General features: G+C 36.1%; 2 protein-coding genes across 6 annotated transcripts; both read left to right on the top strand.

Annotated features, from left to right (window-relative positions):
• Nucleotides 1-424: 424 nt before the first annotated feature.
• LOC137820151 (probable ubiquitin-like-specific protease 2B) lies at nt 425-12,617 on the top strand. 5 transcript variants are annotated; one of them, XM_068624011.1, is made up of 16 exons: nt 425-719; nt 1,628-1,927; nt 2,013-2,091; nt 2,184-2,230; nt 2,619-2,816; nt 3,065-3,140; nt 3,342-3,450; nt 3,585-3,641; nt 4,279-4,410; nt 5,216-5,416; nt 5,501-5,556; nt 5,628-5,721; nt 6,786-6,879; nt 10,185-10,304; nt 10,868-11,248; nt 11,536-12,617. In XM_068624011.1, the coding sequence occupies exons 1-16, from the start codon at nt 648-650 to the stop codon at nt 12,418-12,420; spliced, it is 2,901 nt and encodes a 966-aa protein (XP_068480112.1). In that variant the 5' UTR covers nt 425-647; the 3' UTR covers nt 12,421-12,617. The 5 variants fall into 5 exon arrangements, with proteins under 5 accessions (XP_068480112.1, XP_068480110.1, XP_068480111.1 ...); XM_068624009.1 differs by having other exon boundaries at nt 514-719; nt 1,620-1,927; XM_068624010.1 differs by having other exon boundaries at nt 514-719; nt 1,620-1,927; nt 2,013-2,088.
• Nucleotides 12,618-14,393: 1,776 nt separating this feature from the next.
• LOC137820716 (pyridoxine/pyridoxamine 5'-phosphate oxidase 1, chloroplastic) lies at nt 14,394-20,419 on the top strand. Its single transcript, XM_068624931.1, has 14 exons — nt 14,394-14,747; nt 14,839-15,030; nt 15,126-15,164; nt 15,396-15,563; nt 15,703-15,808; nt 16,200-16,366; nt 16,465-16,707; nt 16,875-16,963; nt 17,111-17,161; nt 17,251-17,341; nt 18,513-18,617; nt 18,714-18,784; nt 19,002-19,094; nt 20,264-20,419. The coding sequence occupies exons 1-14, from the start codon at nt 14,607-14,609 to the stop codon at nt 20,328-20,330; spliced, it is 1,623 nt and encodes a 540-aa protein (XP_068481032.1). The 5' UTR covers nt 14,394-14,606; the 3' UTR covers nt 20,331-20,419.
• Nucleotides 20,420-21,117: the final 698 nt, after the last annotated feature.

Genomic DNA, 21,117 nt, shown 5'->3' on the forward strand with positions numbered 1-21,117 from the left:
CAATTAAAAATTACAGGTGAAATGTTTTTTAAAGTAATTATAAAAGTTATAAATTTATTATACTTTAAAGCTTGTGATTGAATACTAATATATTTTTTTCATAGTTAATACATGCACTATTTGTTCAAAAAAACATAATTTTTTATTTCAAAAATTACAATTAAGAATTTGCTTAAAATTTGGGTATATATATATATATTATTAATATATGAAATTTTGGCACATACATTAATTAAAAGTCTTATTTAATACTATATGTAAATAGTTTTTATTAAAATTAACAAATTTATCATGATTTTGTGTATAATTACATTACAATACGTTTGCATATTTTTCAATTCAGATAACATAAATGTCTTTTGAATATGTAAAGCAAATACAATTTACAAATTGATATAAAGATTTGCCAGGCAGTGGTAGAGGTGAATATAAAGATAAATGAACTTTCCAATAGAGTTCGGGACAGCTGTCATCTTTTAATTGGCACATTTCAACACTATATAGGTCAGTCTTCAAGGCACATGCCCCAATTGAGAGTGCCATTACAGCTTGGATCAATTTCGCGCTCTCAACAAGCTCCCGCAAAAAACCCTTATTGGGGACAATGAGTAAGTCTCCGCGCAGAGATCTACAAGTCTTGGATTTCAATGGAGAGGATGATGCCCCTGCCGCAGACAAAGACCTCCATCACCAGTCCCTACCTAACCACGATCCTCTCGGTAAGGCGATTTCCCTAAAATCCTAATTCGCCAAAACAAACTTCATATTCAATCGATATTGTTCATATGTAGTACTTGTTTTGCCTTTAGAATGCAAAACGCTGATTTGGTAGGTGTGGCCATTGTGCTATTCATGTTTGATGATTAATATTTTGAAGTATAGTATATGTTTCCTGGAGAGTCAAATTGAAGGAACTGAAGGAGAGAGATGAAACTTGCAGCAGAGTTTTTCTCTCAACGTTTTTTGTTTGTCTGAGGACTTGATTTTATCAAGAATTTTAAAATTCTGATATCTTGATTCTTGGACATCGTTTTTCTGTCTCTTGATTTTCCTCACAATAAATCTTAAGTGACTATGTTCTTGCTATTGTTGAATGAATATATGTAATCTTTCATCACCAATAGGATTTACACATGATTCAGCGATTTGTATGCTTTTAATTCACAATTTGTCAAGAAAAAATCTAAAAGCCTAGTTAGTCTAAATTTTTATAGGAAGAATTTGAAAGAACGCTTGTGAACTTGTCCTATTTGATTTTCCCACTCTCTAACAATGCATGTACTTTATGTTACTATTTAATTGGTTCATTTCCACTTCTAATTGTGTCTTATAAAAAGTATCTTAAATCTTAGTTGCATTATGGATTATGAACTGTAAGATTTTGTCTCCCACTCTTAATTATGGAAAATGTGCTTTAGCTATACCTTGTAGTCTTTATTTTAGTAATTTTGCATTCTTGAAATAGGTTCCCTCTCATGTCTCTCAGTTATTTTTTCCCTTTCATATTATACAAGCATTTTGACTATATTATGCCTGTCATGACTTCTTGTGTTGCTTCTGTTCTTCTCTAAGCTGGTTTTCAATTAATTGATTGTACATAGCCGATGATATATTGACAGATTCCCAGGTGAACAAGGTTGGCATAAAGAATGTTGCCGGTATTCCTTGTGTTGGTGTAGGTGGTGCTATTTTTAATTTGGAAAAGAGTGGTTCTGAACCTTCTCCTGACACACTGGGAGATGTATATGATAGTGAAGAGAAGAAATCTGTGTTGGAAGCCGACAAACAATCAAATTCGACTAGTCATGAAAATGATTATCATATTAAAGATATTTATGACCATAACAAGCTAGAGAAAATGGATATAAGTGGCGAAGTATCTTCACCTGAAACAAACCAGATTGACCCTTCAGGGATTTCTTACAGTGTACTGTAACTTCAATTTTGCCAGATTACAGTCTAAGGAATTGATTTAATTGTGAGATTTATATCTATGTTCAATTCATTTACAGAATGAATCAATTGATGTCAATTCAGAAGCTGATGAGAGTGCTCCAACAAGTCCTGCTTCTGATATTCCAGAGAATGGTGGTATATTTTTTATAATCCTGGTCTCCTGATAACAACACTTTCAATTTGAAAATTATATTGCAGTTTACTCACTTAAGTATTCATTTTTCCAGTTTCATTAAATGGTTTTGGATTGAATGGCACAGACAATTCTGACATGGTAAAGTTTATTTCAGTGACTCCCATTTTGTGCTAAAGATATTGACATGACATGCAGTGTTTTTTCACCTTTATGTTTTTTTAGATTTTGGAATTTCTCTAGTTGTTTTTTACTGCCGTTGTTTTTACTTTTTCATCTCTGATGCATATTATTGTTTTTTGGTTTGGTTTTTCTTTCCCCTGCTGCTGCTTCATCAAGTATACTTTTCTTTACCTGAGAATATAAGCTTTTGTATTATCTCTTTAAGCTAAAAATTTGGTTCATTCTTATCTCTCAATGTTGTACATCAATATAAAATGCTTTCTATGGTATTTAACTTACTATTTTTGTGTTATGTTGGTTTATTTTGATTTTTTGTTCACTATTATTTTCTTCAATGTATTTTCAGGATGACACAAATACAGAAGTCGTTCTTCATCCTGATTATGTCAGGTACCAAGATAATTATTATCTGGGGCCAAAGTTAACCTTCTCACCCTTTTGTGTCAAGATCAATGTTTCAACTGCTTGTATAAAGCAAGAAGCCTTTGATCTGGAATGGGCACTGGATGATCTCATTGACATTAGTTGTCAGTTGTTTCAAAGTGTGAGTTTTGTAGTTCTATTGCTTTCATTACACACACAATGATAAATAATGAAATTACTCTATGAGTGACTTTAAAAGAGTTACTCTTTATCTTCACTTCTAATTGTTTAGTCTAATTGTTCTAAAGAGGACATCAGCTTTAACCATTGGATTAAAAGAAAATGAAGGAAAAATTGGTAGTAACTTGATCCTTCTGTATGTGTGTTGCGTATAAATTCTATAATTCTTTGGTTATGCCCTTTTTTCAGAGTGGAACCATCATTATTAAGCTTAGAGTATTATCAAGTAATGCAATCCAGTCAAATCATGTAAGCAATGCTTCAGGTGAGTGCAATTACTAAGGTTGATTAATGTGGAATGGTTTTCTTCATTATAGCTTGGCATATTTGATACAACTTATTTTTTTTATTCAACTGTAGGTATAAATTTATGTGGGTAAATTCTGGTATTAGGAGTTTGTAGATTGTTTTGCAGATGTTAACTTATCTGTTACGTACTGTATGTGCATTTCTTTACATATGCTAGGTGTTGAGGAATTGGAAATCGCAGTTGTTGATTACAATTGGTCCCTGAGACATAGGCAAATCACATCTCTTAGTACGAAATACTTGGCGTCTTGGAACACTGCGCTACAGTAAGTCATTAAGTTCTTTATAAACCTGTGATGAGTGGTTTCATTGTCTTGGTAAAGTTTATTTGGAAGAGGATATGTTTTTTTTGCTCTGAAATTTATGTCATTTTAGTGATGTTTATGTTTATTTTTTGTAGCGCTGATGTAGAAGGCAATGAAATTGATTCACATGCATCAAGATGCTACTTCCCTAAGTAAGAAATTAATTTCCTTTTCCTTTCTGACAAGTTTACCTTGATGTATTGACGCTGTAGTCCATAGCTTTTATTTTAAAAGAATTTTCAGGTTTAGTACTTTATATCCTTTGCTGTTGCATGGTATATATGTTGTCTTTTTATTTTCCTTTCCCCCCCCTTATTCAGTAGTTTATTCTATATGGTTTAATGTGTTTCTGAAATGTTTGGTTTAGGATGTTATAGCTTTTGGGATAAATAGTTCATGGCATGGTATTAGAGGCTTTATGGCCATGGTCTAGGGTGTAATTTGCTCTACTCATTCTTCCAACAGAGAATGTCAAAGATATCATTTATTGGAAATATGAGAGTCCATGGTTACATTTTCCATTGATTTAAGTAGAAACTTCAATAATTCTGTTGTGTTGAGGAAATCAAGTTTGCATAAATCTACTGATTTTTAGATACTCTTTTAATGTGTCTATTATTAGACTGGGTATAAAAGATCACGATATCTTGTATCTAACCATTAGAGCCTACTGCATTATACTATCATTTTCTAGTCATCATATTTCATGTGTATGCGTGTGTTTTTCTTTGGTGGGGAGTGTAACTTCTGATAGCATGTTTAACTCTGAGAATTTATGATCTGAAACAGTTTTGAGGAGAATTTTGATGATGTTATCTATCCAAAAGGGGATCCAGATGCTGTTTCCCTAAGCAAGAGAGATGTGGATCTCCTGCAACCAGACACATTCATTAATGACACAATTATCGATTTTTACATCCAGTAAGTTTTGTCTTTCTCTATCTGTATACATATAATTCTTTTGTTCCATTTTTTGTTAAAAAATATTTATTCATAATTTCTAACATTGTACAATAACATTTTTATCTTGTTCTACCTGTCTTAACTGCAGAGCTTGCCATATCTTCTCTTACCTTCAAAAACTAAATGCACTTTTGTATTGTCTATTTAACATGCATTTTAGAATTGAAAATAGATAATCAAACTTATGGGAAGAGGAATATCAACATATACCGTGCTTGTACAATGAGAATTTGTGATTGTAGGCTACTAAAATGATTGATAATTAGGATTATGTGAAAAGGCAAAAGATATTAAATAATATAAAATTGTTGTATTCTGAAATTATTGTAAGTCCAGGAGCAACACTCCTCTATGGAGTACTATAAGTTGATTATTTAGTTAACAAGGAAATGGAAATGAAAAGCAGCAAGAAAAAGAACAATCAGAACCTAATTAATGGGTCTTTCTCCCCCTTTAAAAAATTATCTTCTCTTCGACCAATAGCTCCCCTTCCACTTTATTCATGTTTTTCTTACCCTCTCAACATTGTAGAGTTTCCTCCCCAATTCCCTGATGCCAGGTGTAACATCAGTTACTCTCTCCATCCTTGCTTTTTCTACTCATGACAGCAGTTCTCACCCTGCATTAATTATATGCCTGCCTATTTCTTTTTTTTTTTGTCTTCTGGTATACTTATGTTGAAGGCCATTAAAATTGTAGGGTTTTAAATCTAGATTTTGATTCTTGAAGGAGGTTGACAATTTGCAAATCTCAATTTTGGCAGGTATCTTAAGAATCAAATACCAGAGGAGGAAAAACCTAGATTTCATTTTTTTAATAGTTTTTTCTTTAGAAAGCTGGCTGATATGGACAAAAATCCATCTAGTGCTTCTGATGGAAAAGCAGCATTTCTACGTGTTCGTAAATGGACAAGAAAAGTAAATTTATTTGCAAAGGATTATATCTTCATTCCTGTGAACTTCAAGTAAGACTTTATGAAAGGTTTGGTTCTCTGACTTTCTATTTGTATTCAAGTTCTGATCAGCATTTTCTTTTCATGTGATGATAGTCTTCACTGGAGTTTAATAGTCATATGCCATCCTGGTGAAGTGGTTAATTTTAATGGTGAGAAATCAGTTTATATTCTTCTTGTGATTCTCTGTTTTCAGAGATTTATGTTATTCTTGGTATTCTAGACAAGGAGCTGCACAATTCACTTAAGGTACCCAGTATATTGCATATGGATTCTATAAAAGGAAGTCACAGTGGTCTGAAAAACTTGGTGCAAAGGTAGACTAAAACTTCTCACTTTCTTTTATTCCCCTCTTAATCTCTTTCCTGTATCAAAAAATGTATGCAGATTTTATGTATTTTTTTTATTGAAACTAAATTCAATGTTATATATGTGGTATTGCCTTTGGCTTCATGTTTAAGACCTTTTTAGACTCTGCCCCTGCAGCTGAATTTTGCAATTATTGATTTGGAAGCTTTATTAAATTGTGATTTTATAAAGCAATTGATAATGAATCTCCTGGTGGTTAGTGTGCTTCCTTTAATTATATTATTAGTCTTGAAATTTTGCATGACTTTTAATTTAACCAAAATTTGTAAATTGTTCAATTTCTTACTTTCAATATCTTAAGCCAGTATTTGCGTATAATAATTCATTTAAATGCTGTCCACTTTGTAAGTACTCAACTTTTTGCAGTGTAAGACATGTATAAATCTGAATAATAGAGCTCAGACCAATGACAATGCATTCTTTTTATCAAACTGTAAGCGGTTCTTGTAGATAAAATTTCTGTGTTATTGAAACTCTTAGAATTTGGGCTTAGTTTAGGACTTAGCTCATAAAACTGTCTTTTAAGGTGAATTAAGAACTACTTAATATGTGGGAATGCGACAAGAGTCGACATCTTGGTGACTCAATGCTCTGTGGCATTTAACTCAACCTTTCTGGCCAAGCCCCTTATATTCTAGGTGTGACAACAGCAAAGGTGGCTTTTCAACAGTAACAAATACTCAAATGCTATATTTCTAATTTACGACTTTAATTTTGGTTTCATCTTTAAATTCTTGAACCGTGAAAATGCCAATATCATGATTGTTTTATCTTTGATTGCCGCAATACAAACAAGAACCAAACTCAATGTGCTTATAGACACTGCTCATTTGTATTGGCATTTTCTTTTACCTTTTTTTTTAAAATTGACATTAATATCAATTTTATTATCCTGTTATACATGTTTATTTCCTTTGCAACTGTGCAGATTCCTTATATTTGCATTGTCGGTTAAAAAAGGTGAACTCAAGAGAGTTGTACTTGTTCTTTTTTTCTCCTCTGTTATTTGCAGTTACCTGTGGGAAGAGTGGAAAGAGAGACACAAGGATACGTTGGAAGAAGACCTTTCATCAAGATTCTTCAACATGTGTTTTCTTCCACTTGCGGTAACGCCTGCTAACATTTTGACGATTTTCACCAGGGCAATAATTTTTCCTTTAGAGAGACACATTAGTGTTTAAATGAAACAAATTTCTGTTTTATTATTTGCTGAGAAGTAGATATTAGATTGTTTCGGAAACTGGCTGTTTTTTTTTTGTGAAAAATTTCTTACTAGTTGATGTTGATGAAAATCTTTTTCACTGGCTTAATTATTCATATATAAAATACAGATAATTGTTTCAATCCATTATATGTTAGGAGTTGTTTTGGGATAAACCAAAAAAATAATCTAAAGATTGAATGAGTGGGACATTTTAGGTCTTGAGATTTTAAAAGCTGTTAATCCATGATTTTGCGAAAGCAATATTCATTTTAATCTTCTTCTACTTTGTTTTCCATTGATGTTCTGCAAAGTCAAGCATTTTAGAAATGAGAGTTTTTAAAAATCTCATACTAAAGTGCCCTACTCATTCAATCTTGTAGATTAATTTGCGCTTTATTGGGTTTTCCTCCAAACTTTACTTTACATACATTTGAAGAGGAAAATCCCATCACTTGATAATTTTAATTTCCCCTCTTTTGCTACAAACCATTGCATGCCTTTTTGTTAAGGGTGGGCAAAAAATCCAAATTACAAAATCCAATCCATAATTATCCAAATCCATATTTTTGGATTTTAAATCCAATTCATTTAATTGAATATGGATTAGATATAGATTGGATACATTATTGGATTATCTAAATTACATTTCGTGTTGGATTTTGACTTGGTCCAATGAAGGTTGAGCCAAGAAAATTCGGGCCCAGATTGAGCAAAGTCAGCCCAAGTCCACGTTGAGTTAAGTCGTTTGGGCCCAAGTCGAATCGAGTCGGTATGGGCCAAAGTCGAGCCAAGTCATTTCGGGCAAACTGGGCCAAGTCGAGCTAACTGGCTCATATTGAGTCGACCCGAGTCGGTCGGGGCTGATATTGAGCCAAGTTGGCCCATGCAAATGTCTAGACGAGCTGGAACAGGCCCATGTCTAGCTGAGTCTTTCTGGTCCGATATTGAGTTGAGCGGGCCCGAGTCGATATTCAGACGATCGGGTCAGGGCTAATGTCGAGTTGAGCGGGTCTGGGCCCATGTCGAGCCGAGCGGGTTTGGGCCCATGTTGAGCCGAGCGGGCCTGATCTGATGACGAGACGAAAGGGCCCGGGTCGATGTCGAGTCGAGCGAGTTGGGGTCGATTTCGAGTCGTTCAAGCTTGGGCCGATGTCGAGCACAACATGCCCAGGCCGATGTCGAGTTGAGCGGGCCTGGGCTACTGTCGAGTCGTTTGGGTCGGGGACGATTTCGAGTTGTTTGGGTCGGGGCCGATTTTGAGTTGTTTGGGCCTAGGCCGATGTTGAGCCGAGCGGGTCCGAGACGATGTCGATTCGAGCGAGTCCGCGCCAATGTCGAATCATTCGAGTTCGGACCAATGTCGAGTCGTCCGGGCCTGGGCCAATGTCAAGCATAACGGGCCTGCGCCGATGTTGAACCGTTCAAGCCCGCGTGGATGTCGAGTCGTTTGAGCCCGAGCTGATGCTGAGTCGTCCGGGCCCAAGCCGATGTCGAGTCAAGCAGGTATGGGTCGATGTTGAGTCGAGCGGGTCGTGGTTGATTTCGAGTTGTTCGAGCTTGGGCTGATGTTGAGTTGAGTGAGCCCGAGCCGATGTCGAGATGAGCAGGCCCGAGCCAATGTTGAGCTGAGTAGGCCTGGGTTGATGTCGAGACGAGCGGGTCCGGGTCGATGTCGAGTAGTTCGAGCCTGGGACGATGCTGAGTTGATTGGGCCGGAGCCAATTTCTAGCAAAGTGAGCCCGGGCCGATGTCGAGTCAAGCGGGCCCGCGCGAGTGCTGAATCGTTCGAGCCTAGGCCAATGTCGAGTCGTCCGAGCCCGGGTCGATGTTGTTTTTTTTGGGCCCAGGCTGATGTCGAGTGAGCGGGTCTGGGTCAATGTCGAGTCGAGCTGGTCGAGGTCGATTGAGTCGTTTGAGCCCAGGACATTGGCATAGGCTGGTGTCGAGTTGTTCGGGAACGGGCCTATTTCGAGCATAGCGAGGACGAGCCGATGTCGAGTCGAGCGGGCCCGCGCCAATGCCGAATCGTCCGAGCCCGGCCCAGGTTGATGTCGAGTCGAGCTGGTCGGGGTCAATTTCGAGTTGTTTGAGCCCGTGACGATGTCGAGCTGAGCAGGCCTGAGTTGATGTTGAGTTGAGTGGGTGACAGAGATCAAATGGAATCATATCAGCGGGCCTGGGCTGATGTCAAGACGAGCGGTGTCGGGCTGATGTCGAGTCGTTTGGGCCCGGGCCGACGTTGCGCTGAGCAGGCTTGTCCTGATGACGAGACGAGTGGGCCCGAGTCGATGTCGAGTCGTTCGAGCCTGGGCAAATGTTGAGCACAACAGGCCTGAGCCGATGTCGAGCTGAGCGATTCTGGGCCGGGGTCGATTTCGAGTCGTTTGGGCGTAGGTCGATGTCGAGCTGAGTGGGCTCGCGCCAATGTTGAATCATCCGAGTCCGGACCAATGTCGAGTCGTTCGGGCCCAGGCCAATGGCGAGTCGTTTGAGCTCGGGTCGATGTCGAGCACAACAGGCTCGAGCCGATGTTGAGCTGAGTGGGCCTGGGCTGATGTCGAGATGAGCGGGTCGGGGTCGATGTTCAGTCGAGCAAGTCTTGGTAGATGTCGAGTCGAGCGGGCCTGGGCGATGTTGAGTCGTCCAGGCCCAAACCGATGTTGAGTCGTCCGGACCCGAGTCGATGTTGAGTCGTTCGGGCCCGAGCCGATGTCGAGCTGTTTAGGTTTGGGTCGATGTAGAGCCGAGTTGGTCCATGTCCAGGTTGAGTCGGCTTAGGTTCAGTTCGAGCCAAGTTAATCTGTGTCCATATGAAAATGGATTTAATGTAACAAAGTGTATTTAATCCACTTTAAATAAATTTTAAAAAAATCTAAATATATTTGATCTAGTTAAAGTGGATATGGATTTTAAATCCAATTCATTTAAATTCAATCGATGACCACCTTATTTTTTGCATTTGTATCTTTCTTCAAATGGCTCATTATTAGTTGAGTTATTCAAGGAACTAGGATCACTTTGTGGCTCTATTCTCTGAAATGATTATTTAAATGTCGTGATTGAATGCTCTAACTCCATGACAGTTGGCCACAGCAAGAATATTTGTATGATTGTGGCCTATTTCTTCTTAAGACTGGTCACTTTTTGCTTGTGCTGCTTGAGTATTTTTTTTTATTGTTATGATTAAATGGTCGCTCTCCATGACAGTTGCCGCAGCAAGAAAACTCGTATGATTGTGGCCTATTTCTGCTTCACTACCTAGAGCTGTTCCTTACTGAAGCACCTCTTAATTTCAATCCTATCAAACTAACCAAGTTTTCCAACTTCGTAAGTGATCTACTTATTCTTTTAGTTCTGGTGCATTTCACACTTTTTGTTTGAACACAAAAATGAAATCATTGGAAAAAGTTTCCATTCTAAAATCAATTATCTACTCAATTGGTTCTCAATATACAAAGAGTTGTGTTTTGCTAAAAAGTTTCCATTCTAAAATCAATTATCTACTCGATTGAAAATAATTTTACCCATAATTCATTTGTTGCAACGTCCTCAATTTCATTAATCTCTTCATGCAAGTAGTTCTAGCGAACAACTTTCTTAGCATTCTCTTCAATGCACTAATTGGGTGAAGTACATATCCTATTACCTGGGTCTCGCATAGAATTCTACTCAATGATAGTATGATAAAGAATGTATTAAATGGGTGCGATGTCAACATTTTTGTCTTAGTTGTTGACCGTGCTTAATTAAGTATTACTACATCTTCCAATTTTTGCAGTTCCTTGCATAGTTGTCTTAATGTTTTCTATTTTTCACATTTGAAAGGTTACTGGCATGTTAATAACGGGATTCTTATATGAATTTGACCTAATATAACTAGTACTTTCCAGCTTAATGTGGACTGGTTTCTGCCTGCTGAAGCTTATCTCAAGCGAACACTGATCCAGAAGTTAATCTTTGAACTTGTGGAAAACCTTGGTTCACACGAAATCTCTTCCTCTGGCTGTAGCGATGGCAATGAGTGTTTAGAAAATAATAACAGAACTGGGATCGATCATGCTGAAGTCAATAAGGAGTCAACAGCTTCCCATGCACGGCAGGGAATAGAAATCACTCTATTGTCCGGTTCGTCATCTTTGGATCCTCAATCTTTTAACAGTTCAGGCTTGGTTCTTAAAGAGCTTTTTGAGCCAGGAGCTACTGCAGGAGCAATGTTGGGACAATGCCAATCTTTTGACCAGCGTTTCAATGGTTCAATATATTCGATGGAGGTACCTACTTGTGTCTGCATTTTTTTCTTGAATATGTTTGAACCACGCCCTGTACTACAGAAGACTTGCATGTTTGTCAAATAATTTATGCTGTCTGCTTTACATTATACATTGAAAAATCAACTTTCGACCCATCACTTTCTGGAGCATAGTTCCTAAATATAGCCGTTCAAAGGATGTGTACATTTTTTATGCTGGCAAGACATTTATTTTAGATCCCATTACATTCTTTTACATTTATGTTGTAAAACTAACCTCTCCCCCTCTTTTTTGTTGTATGTTAATAGGAAGACACGGATATTGGGGAACAGTTTATGTACCTGCCTACAGATCCCAACTTCCAGCAAGTGGCTGGAATTATTCCTCAAACATGTTCTTTGCCATATCTTCCCAGGGAGTGTGGAGATGATACATGCCATAGACCAGAAATCTCTCTTCAAGCGAACCATGATGTGGTTGTGTCATCTCTAGATACATCAAATGGTGCCTTAGTTGATTCAGAAGATGTAAGGGTCACAAAAAATTGCCCTTCTGTGAGTGAGCCCAGGTCGTCCAATGAAGCTGAACAAGGGGAGAAAACTTGTTCGGCCATGGTAAACCCTGAGCATGTCAGAGATATATCCACCACGGTCTTGGGAAATTCTGAAGACTCAATTATGAATTGTGATGATAACAATGGAGATCTCCACTCTACTGGTCAAGAAACTCTGACAGTACCATCGCAACCAGTTTCTCATGTACCAGATTATGATGAAACTCCGACGATACCATTGCAACAAGTTTCACACGTGGCAGTTGACGAGGATACTCCGACGATACCATTGCAACAAGTTTCACACGTGGCAGTTGACGAGGATACTCCGACGATACCATTGCAACAAGTTTCACACGTGGCAGTTGACGAGGATACTCCGACGATACCATTGCAACAAGTTTCACACGTGGCAGTTGACGAGGACACTCCCACAATTCCAATGCAACAAGTTTCACACGTGGCAGTTGATGAGGACACTCCCACAATTCCACTGCAAGAAGTTTCTAATGCAGTAGGTGATGGTGAGACTTTTGATGGCGTGGCACCTGATATTTGTGAGGAACAAGCTCCGAAGAGGCGGCGGCTTATGCCTCTTGAATGCAATGGTGAGGGCACTGTGACAAAATCCGATTTGTAGATAACAAGATATAGATAAATATGGCTGGCTTCCTTACATTTATTTTTGAATTGTTTCTAGGTTTTACTTCACCTATGTAAATAGTGTCGTTGCTGGGTGGTTGTAGTAGTTATAGTCAATTCTGCGGCCTAAATTGGGAATTACCTGCGGACTTTAGATACAATTCAACCTGGCAATAGCAGGATTTTTTTTATTCATGACAATCTTTTAAGTTCCCTTCTCCTTACATCCTAACCTTCATACATAATTTTGCTATTGTTTCTTTTCATTGTTTGTGAAACTAGGGTTAACATGTTCTCTTAGAAATAGTCAAGTGGAAACCAATAAAAAGCTAATTAGCAATGATCAATGGCATGTAACTTGAAAATAACAAGTATGGGGTCAAAATTAGTGCGTGGAACATGTTAAACCTTATTTATATTTCAACAACTGATCATACTAAAATAACAATACTGGAAAAAATGTAATATGATAATAAACTTACTATAAACATTAAATTTAAATTTACTAAAATGAGATAATAAAATATTAGACCCACAGGTGCAGCCGTTATGTGATTTTGTTAGAAAATCTTAAAATTGATATGATTATTGTAAAAAAATGTATTCTAATCAGAACTTTAAATTTTAGAATGAATAGATGTCTATTAAAAAAATTAAATAAGTAATGTTAAAGCCATGTTCAGTAAATCATATCTATCTAATAAAAAAAAACCTGACTCAATTTATTCTCGTATTTTTTAAATGTACCAGTTTTGAATGTTACTCCGTGAAAGAGGTAACTTAAATTCTTCAATAAATAAAAATCATGAACTCAAAAATAGAAGAAAAAAAAACAAGCTTGGTTTCATAAAATTTGCTGTAATACAAGAAAGTATTTAATTATGCTTTAAAGAAATTATGCTTCGACTTTATTGATGGAAACACATAAAAGAACAAAATTTTAATCAATTTCAAAAATCATGAAACAAAAATAAGTATAAAACAAATTAATTATTGACAAACAAGTTTTTAATTTTTAATATTATAGTGCAATTTTTTAACCGTTATTGTATTTTCAAATAAAGTTGATTGTGTTTATAAATACAGTAAAAAAATGTATACACAAAAAAATTATTAAAAAAATCAACATTGTTAATTACTATAAACTATATACTATAGATAAAATAATTATTAAAATAAAATATTAATGATTTTTATATTAAAGTCATAAAAAATAGATAAAAAAATTGAATGAATTTATTTATTAACTTTTATATTAGTATAAAATACTTATATTTTTTTACCAAGATAGTTATTATTTATTAAGATATTTCTTTAAAGTTAATAAAATTGATTATGTTTATAAAGATAGAATTAATAAAAAAATGTGTAAAAAGACCAGTGAAAAAAAGTAGTTAAATTAAACTGACTATTAAGCCCAAACTTAAACCAAACTAAGGCTTCTTCTTCCTGCATCTCTGCGCTTTTCTTCCTACATCTCCACAATTTTCTAAATTTTGAAACTGGTTTTAACCTTTTATTTGAAAAAAGTCACCGTGGTTACCGGAAATAGGAATCTGGGAGTATGTTACGGATTCATCAATCCCGAACTGAATTATTTTGAGGGTGTTCCATAAGCAAATTTTGCATAAATTATTGATTATCGAATTATTGAATCCAAAAGCCTAAGTCTGTTACGAATTGGTGGATCCAATATGTTTTTTTTTTAATTATGGATTTCTGAATCTAGAATGGATATTTCTGTTACGCATTGGTGGATCCAGAATGTTTTTTTTTTAATGATGAATTTTTTATTGTGAAATGCATATTTTGAATTATGGATTGGTGGATCCAAAATTTGACTGAAAGTGTCAATCCAAAAATTTTCCTTATTCCATAATTCAGAATGCAAAAAAATAAATACAGGTGCATTTTAGGGTTTTTAAAAATTTTAGGGTTTTTAAAAAATAATAAGGAAAGTTTGATCTTTTCATAATATTGTGGGTGCAAGAAGAAAATTGTAGGGGTGCAGGAAGAAACTGCCACCAAACTAACATAAGCGAATGTATTTATACTGAATATGCAGTGGCTCTCGGGAGTTGATGTGCATTGTTTAGGCTTATCACAAGTTCTATCATATGCAGTGTGAGTTGGCGAAGTGAGGAACAGTGGGGAGATGCAGAATTGGAAGAAACTACAAAATCAATGCGTTCATTGGTCCCCAAAGGAAGAATCAACAGAAGGAGCATGACATGTCGATGCCTTACCAATTCACTCACTCAAACCCATAACCCCTTCGCTTCTTCTCTCCACAATAACCGCAACCCTCTCTTTCAGTTTTTCTCTGTAAGAAAACCAATTCCCTCTTCTTCTCTCATAAACTCTCTCAATGTTTTTCTCTGAAATCTTCGCGTTTCTATTTCGTCTTTTCTTCCAGGGTATTCTCCGACCCTCTTTTCGCCCGTTTTCCACCAACTTTAGGGGCGCGCCTACACCTGCTGCTTCTTCTTCTTCTGCATTAATGGCCAATCTCCATGCTGATTCCGTCACTTACCTCACGCAGCGAGAAGCCGCAGAGATCGACGAGACGCTCATGGGTCCTCTCGGCTTCAGCGTCGACCAGCTCATGGTCTTTCTTTCTTTCTCCTTTTTTTTTTCCGTTTCATTTTCGTGTGTTAATGTGTCGGTTAAATTAGTTAACGCCTTTTTGTTCTTAAATTTTAGGAATTGGCTGGTTTGAGCGTTGCTGCTTCAATTTCTGAGGTAGTTGTTTTTGCGTGTAATCATCTCAATTTTGCAAAGATAATTATAGTAATTGAAAATTTTGATTCCTGCTCTGCATTGGAGTCTTCTAATTGGTGTTTTGTTGCATTAGGTGACTGGAATGTGTTATGAAAGAGGAAATATCCTATGACTAATTGGTTCTCTTTCTCTCTGATATTTTTTTGCTGTTAATGGTGGTGCGTTTGTGCTTGAATTACTTTTTTTTCACAGGTTTACAAACCCAGTGAGCATAGTCGTGTTCTTACTATATGTGGCCCTGGTAACAATGGTGGTGACGGTCTGGTAGCTGCTCGCCACCTGCATCACTTTGGTTATAAGCCATTTGTGTGCTACCCAAAGCGTACCCCCAAGCCTCTCTATGCTGGATTAGTTACTCAGGTTGGATGGAACTCATTTTGACGAAGTTTGGAACTGCCACTCCTCTTTTTGTTATTGTGTTTTTTGTGTCTTCTTGCCATCTATTTCTTTGGGTTTAACGAGTTACTTCAAGTCTCATGAGTTGTTGTTGTTGCTGTAGCTTGAAGCACTGTCGATCCCATTCTTGTCAGTGGAAGAACTACCGTCAGATCTTTCAAATGACTTTGACATTCTTGTAGATGCGATGTTTGGATTCTCATTTCATGGTAGGTATTTTTCTTTTTAAGATGCATTTGAACATCTAGAGCATCTACGTAATTCTCACCCGTGTTTTGCAAACCAGGAACCGAACAACATACTGTTACCACTGTTTTTCTGCCTCTAATCATTAATTGTCTTTTTTTTTCATGTATGCCTCCTTGTTATTTTGATGCTTACTGTTAGGATGCTCGTGGGACCCCTGTTAGGATCAATATCATTGCTACAATCATAATCTGCAGCACCACTCAGTTAAATTAAATAATTCTTTCTTTGTTGTCAAAGTCTTTCACATCCCATCACATTGGCTCTGAATTCTGAACTACTGTATGGATCAAGCAACAAATAATTCCATTTTAATTTTATATTGTTATACTTTGTTATTTTCTGTTTCTTCAGGTTCTCCCAGGCCTCCTTTTGATGATTTGATCCAGAGACTTGTCTCTTTGCATGATAATAATCAAATTGGCCAAAAAAGATCAGTTATAGTGTCTGTAGATATTCCCTCTGGGTGGCATGTTGAAGAGGGAGATGTTGATGGTGCAGGCATTAAGCCTGATATGTTGGTATGTATCTGGGATATAATATCCTTGGATGTTTATTTCAACACAATTTGTGTTTCTATTGAGATACCATTTTTCCATTGTGTTTAATTTTTTTGTAGGTTTCTTTGACAGCCCCAAAATTAGGTGCAAAGAAGTTCGGTGGTCCTCACCACTTTCTAGGAGGTAGATTTGTTCCACCTGCTATTGCAGAAAAATACAAGCTTGTACTTCCACCTTATCCTGGAACATCCATGTGTGTTCGAATTGGAAAGCCTCCACAAATTGATATCTCTGCTCTAAGAGAGAATTATATCTCACCAGAATTTCTTGAAGAGCAGGTGGAGGCCAACCCTATTAATCAGGTAATTTTCATGTGAAACAATACTGTGTTGCAGAATTGTCCTTCTTTTACCCTCTGTGTTTGTTAAGGAATTTAGTACTTTGCCATGATCTATTTCAGTTTCCAAATCTGAGATTTTAATGACTACAAATGATTTCCTATTTACAATATTATTTTTGTTATCTTCAGTTTCGCAAATGGTTTGATGATGCAATGGCTGCTGGTTTGAAGGAACCAAATGCCATGGCCTTGTCAACTGTGGGGGAGGATGGAAAACCGTAAGATCTGCTTTTTTTTTTATGTTAAAATGGTGTTTTCCTGAATATCAGTGGGTCTCGTAAAATGAATTACTATTCCATACTTATGAATAATATGTGTAATACTGAACTAAAAGTTGCAAATTACTCTTCTTGATCTGCCTACAGCTCATCACGAATGGTATTGCTAAAAGGCTTGGATAAGGATGGATTTGTGTGGTCAGTAATGATCTGTTAATTTTATCTTAGACCTGTTGTATTTTGGCAAATGCTTATTTGAGTTCAGCTAATGCAATTGATTTGCACAGGTACACAAACTATGAAAGTCGAAAGGCACGTGAATTATCTGAAAATCCTCAAGCATCGCTGCTTTTTTACTGGGATGGTTTAAACCGGCAGGTGAGTAGTATTGTTCTGGCTAGTTACATCTTCAGATTGACTTATTCTTCATGGAAATGATGAAGTTTATTTTCCATGCCAAACAATATCACGCCTTCTTTCTTGGAAACATGGTGCAGCATGCCATAATGTACTTTTATTTGAGGGAAAAGGAGGATAGGTATAATAATTCATAGTTACAATATAACACCAAGAGACCATTTAGGATTTGGATGACTAAAATCTCAGGTGGTATAGCATAGGGGATTAGAATATCTACTATCAATATGGCTTATACTTTTGGAGGCTTGAGTTGATGCGTTTCGGTAAGATTCAACTGGGATTCATAAGGGCTTGATCTGTTTGGCGATTCTTCTACGTGGTTTTAATTTTCTTAAGCCTGTGTAGACAAAATTTGATTTTCCATGTTAAAGTCAAAAACAGACAGCTAGAAATTTTAGTCATGATAAAACATGAACGATGTGAAGTCTGTGTCCTTTATCATTGTTGTGTTCACTCTTTTATCTAGCAAAATAATAATCCATATTGATCTTAATCCAGTCTGTTTATTTATCTATATTAGTTGCATTAAGTTTGATATTAATACCACCAAAACTTCCTGCAGTTGCTTACCTGGATTCTCCGTTAAATACTTTTTTTGAATCATTTTGTTTCTTTAAATGATCTTATCTTAGAAAACCTGCACAAGAAGTGATAGAAGATGAACATCAGTGATATTTCTGCTATACAAATTTAATTTGTTGTTGTTGTTGTTGTTGTTGTTATTATTTTGCATTTTCTGACTTGATTTACATTGGTGAGGAACAATGGTTAGTGTGTCAATTTAACTTGATACATACAGTTTGATAATGCAAACTATGTGTCACTGCATTTTGGAGGCGTGCCTCAACTATTGGATAATCTTGATATTTTAGGACTGTTGGATACTATACTAATAGGGAAAATATGAAGCAACTTTTGATTGACTGATTCTGTTTTCCCAGGTCCTTTTACTAGAACCAGCTGTAATCAATAGTTTATCAGTATCTTAGAGAAATGATTTTTTTTCCTTGGTATTTTAGGCTCCTAAAATTGTGTACAGTTTTCATAATTTATTTCCTCCCTAGTTCATATTTGACTATGGAAAGAAAACTTATTTTATCCATTCCTTTTTACTTATTTATTTTCCTAGGTGCGGGTAGAAGGACCTGTTCAGAAAGTATCTGATGAGGAATCAGAACAATATTTCCATAGCCGTCCTAGAGGAAGTCAGATTGGAGCAATAGTCAGCAAGCAGGTCTACTTCTACCTATCTTTAAGTCTAATTGTTATATATGGAAATGATATGGTATGTAAACTTATAATTTCAATTTCTTGGATCATGGATCATTAGAGTACTGTAGTACCTGGTAGGCATGTTCTCTATCAGGAGTACAAAGAACTGGAACAAAAATACGCTGATGGGTAAGTTTTTGAACAATTTCTTCTGACTCAAATGTTATTTGTGAATTCTGATCAAATATGAAACTCCCTTGAGATGGTCTATAACCCCATGTCTTCTCATTGCTTGGACTTGGAAAGCTGAGTAGCTAACCATCTCATTTGGCCACAATTATACCCTTTTCTCCCATTTGTTAACTCTAGGGGAGCTGTAAATAATACTCATATTTTCTACTTGCAGAAGTTTGATCCCCAAACCTAACTGGGGAGGATATAGACTCACACCACAACTTTTTGAGTTTTGGCAAGGACAGAAATCTCGCTTGCATGACAGGTGGTTGCATCCTTGTTTGTGATAGGTTTTCTTGTTTTTAAGTTGTTTTTTTCTTTTTCTATGAATGGATGAAGTCAAACACTATGTACATAATAGTTTTTAGTAACATGTATTGGGTTTTCAAGCCACGGTGTTCAAGATATGAGCCGTATGCCTATCAATTTGAGTTGATCTATATCCTAGTCTGGCTGCTTGGATATGATAAACGTTATAAAGTAATCTGCCACATCTACAACATTATATGACAATTTTCCATTAAAAAGTTAGTGACTATCTCTATCCTCACAAAAAAATTGAGTTACTTAAATAAGTTTGAGGTTTATATTGAAAATCAACACTTACAAGCTTTTTCTGCATCCCCTCATCAGTCATCCTTAAATAGCCTAAATGTTGAACCTTATCTTGACATTGCTTAAAATTTGGATATACTTGTACTTGATGGGCTATTTGGAATTGTTTTTTTATTTGGGGACGTTGTTCAATTTTGAATTATCTTATTCTGGTATAGAATATGATTATCTGATCCTGGTGCTTTGTTACGTTTGGTCTATAAACAAACCGTCCATAGGAACCTGGTATTTTATTAGGAAGAACTATGGATATCCTATTACAAAGGTAAAGCATTGCAAAACTTCAAGGGTATGCACCGTCCACTCCCCAGACCTGTGGCCCCAATTCTCACAAATGACTAGTTACCTCTCCCTCTAAAACCCTGCTTATTCATAGTCAAGATGCATTATTTTTTCTTATTATCCCAATTAAACTAACTCCCTCACTAACATTTACTGATTGATGCTAAAGATATCTAATGCCCCTAAACATTTGCTTTTTATCATCGTGGCGAACAGCTTGTGATTGCTGAAAAGAGTTTCACTCTCAACCCCTCTTATTTATGAGCACGATTCCTGATTTCTTCTAAATATCCCAGCCCAACTCCCTTTTTCTTCCTTACTAACAGATGCTAGAAGATATCTAACACTAGCAGACACCTAACAGAAACATTTCACAGACTTCCTTTCCTTAAAAGATTTGTTTGAATTCCTAGTTAAAGGAGTACGATGTCCTAGAGTACACTCTAGTCTATCATTCTGTACCATAGCACATTTTCATATATAGTGAAGTAAATTTCCACAAAATTTTCCTGAGATTGTGTGCATGTTTATTGACAGGTTGCAATATACTCCCCATGAGATCAATGGACAGCGGCTGTGGAAGGTTGAACGGTTGGCTCCCTGATAATTTGATTTTTCTATTAAATATCTCAACTTGTAAAAAACTAAGAAAATAAAGTTGTTTCTAAATCTCAGCCTCTTTTTCTTTCAGCATGTTGAATTGTGCTGTATCTAATTTTTTCATATACTTTTACTTTTTTTTATGGCATTCTAAATAGACTTGATCGCAGGCCTACATTCCAAGTAAAAATTTAATAGTTCAGCAAAAGTAAATAAATAAATAAATCGGCTGATATCATATGATATGGGATAGCTTCATTTAGTCAACTTGAACTAATCTGAAATATTAGATAGTAGAAAACGTTATCCATTATCTTAAGACAGTGTCTTGTAACATGTAAGCGATAATAATTATGTGAATACCTTGTATTTATTGTCCGATATTGGTTGCTAGCCCCCTGCCTCGTATTTCTGAAATCGCTTGCATTTGTCACACCTGGAATCTACCAAATGTTTACAACTATGTGATTTTAAGTTGTTAACCTTTTTCAGCATCCTTTTTTCAAAGCCGCATTATTCTATTGTAGTTGTTGTATATACGGACAAGTATGTAAGTTTATTTTGTTTTTCATGAAACTAATCATGGTACCTCAGATCCATTGGTTTGAGATATTCAAAGGTATTGCCATTACCTCATTTTGAAATGGATTTTTCTGAACAGTGTATTTTACATTTCAAAAAGTCTATTTTAGATTGAGAGGAGGGTAGCTAAGGAAGATGGGCCTATATTTTCATAGGCCTACTATTTATGACAAACTTGAGGTTGTTGCTTCATACACCCAGCAAAATTT

This window comes from Phaseolus vulgaris, chromosome 9 (genome assembly GCF_000499845.2).
Source record: "Phaseolus vulgaris cultivar G19833 chromosome 9, P. vulgaris v2.0, whole genome shotgun sequence".
Taxonomy (NCBI): Eukaryota; Viridiplantae; Streptophyta; class Magnoliopsida; order Fabales; family Fabaceae; genus Phaseolus; species Phaseolus vulgaris.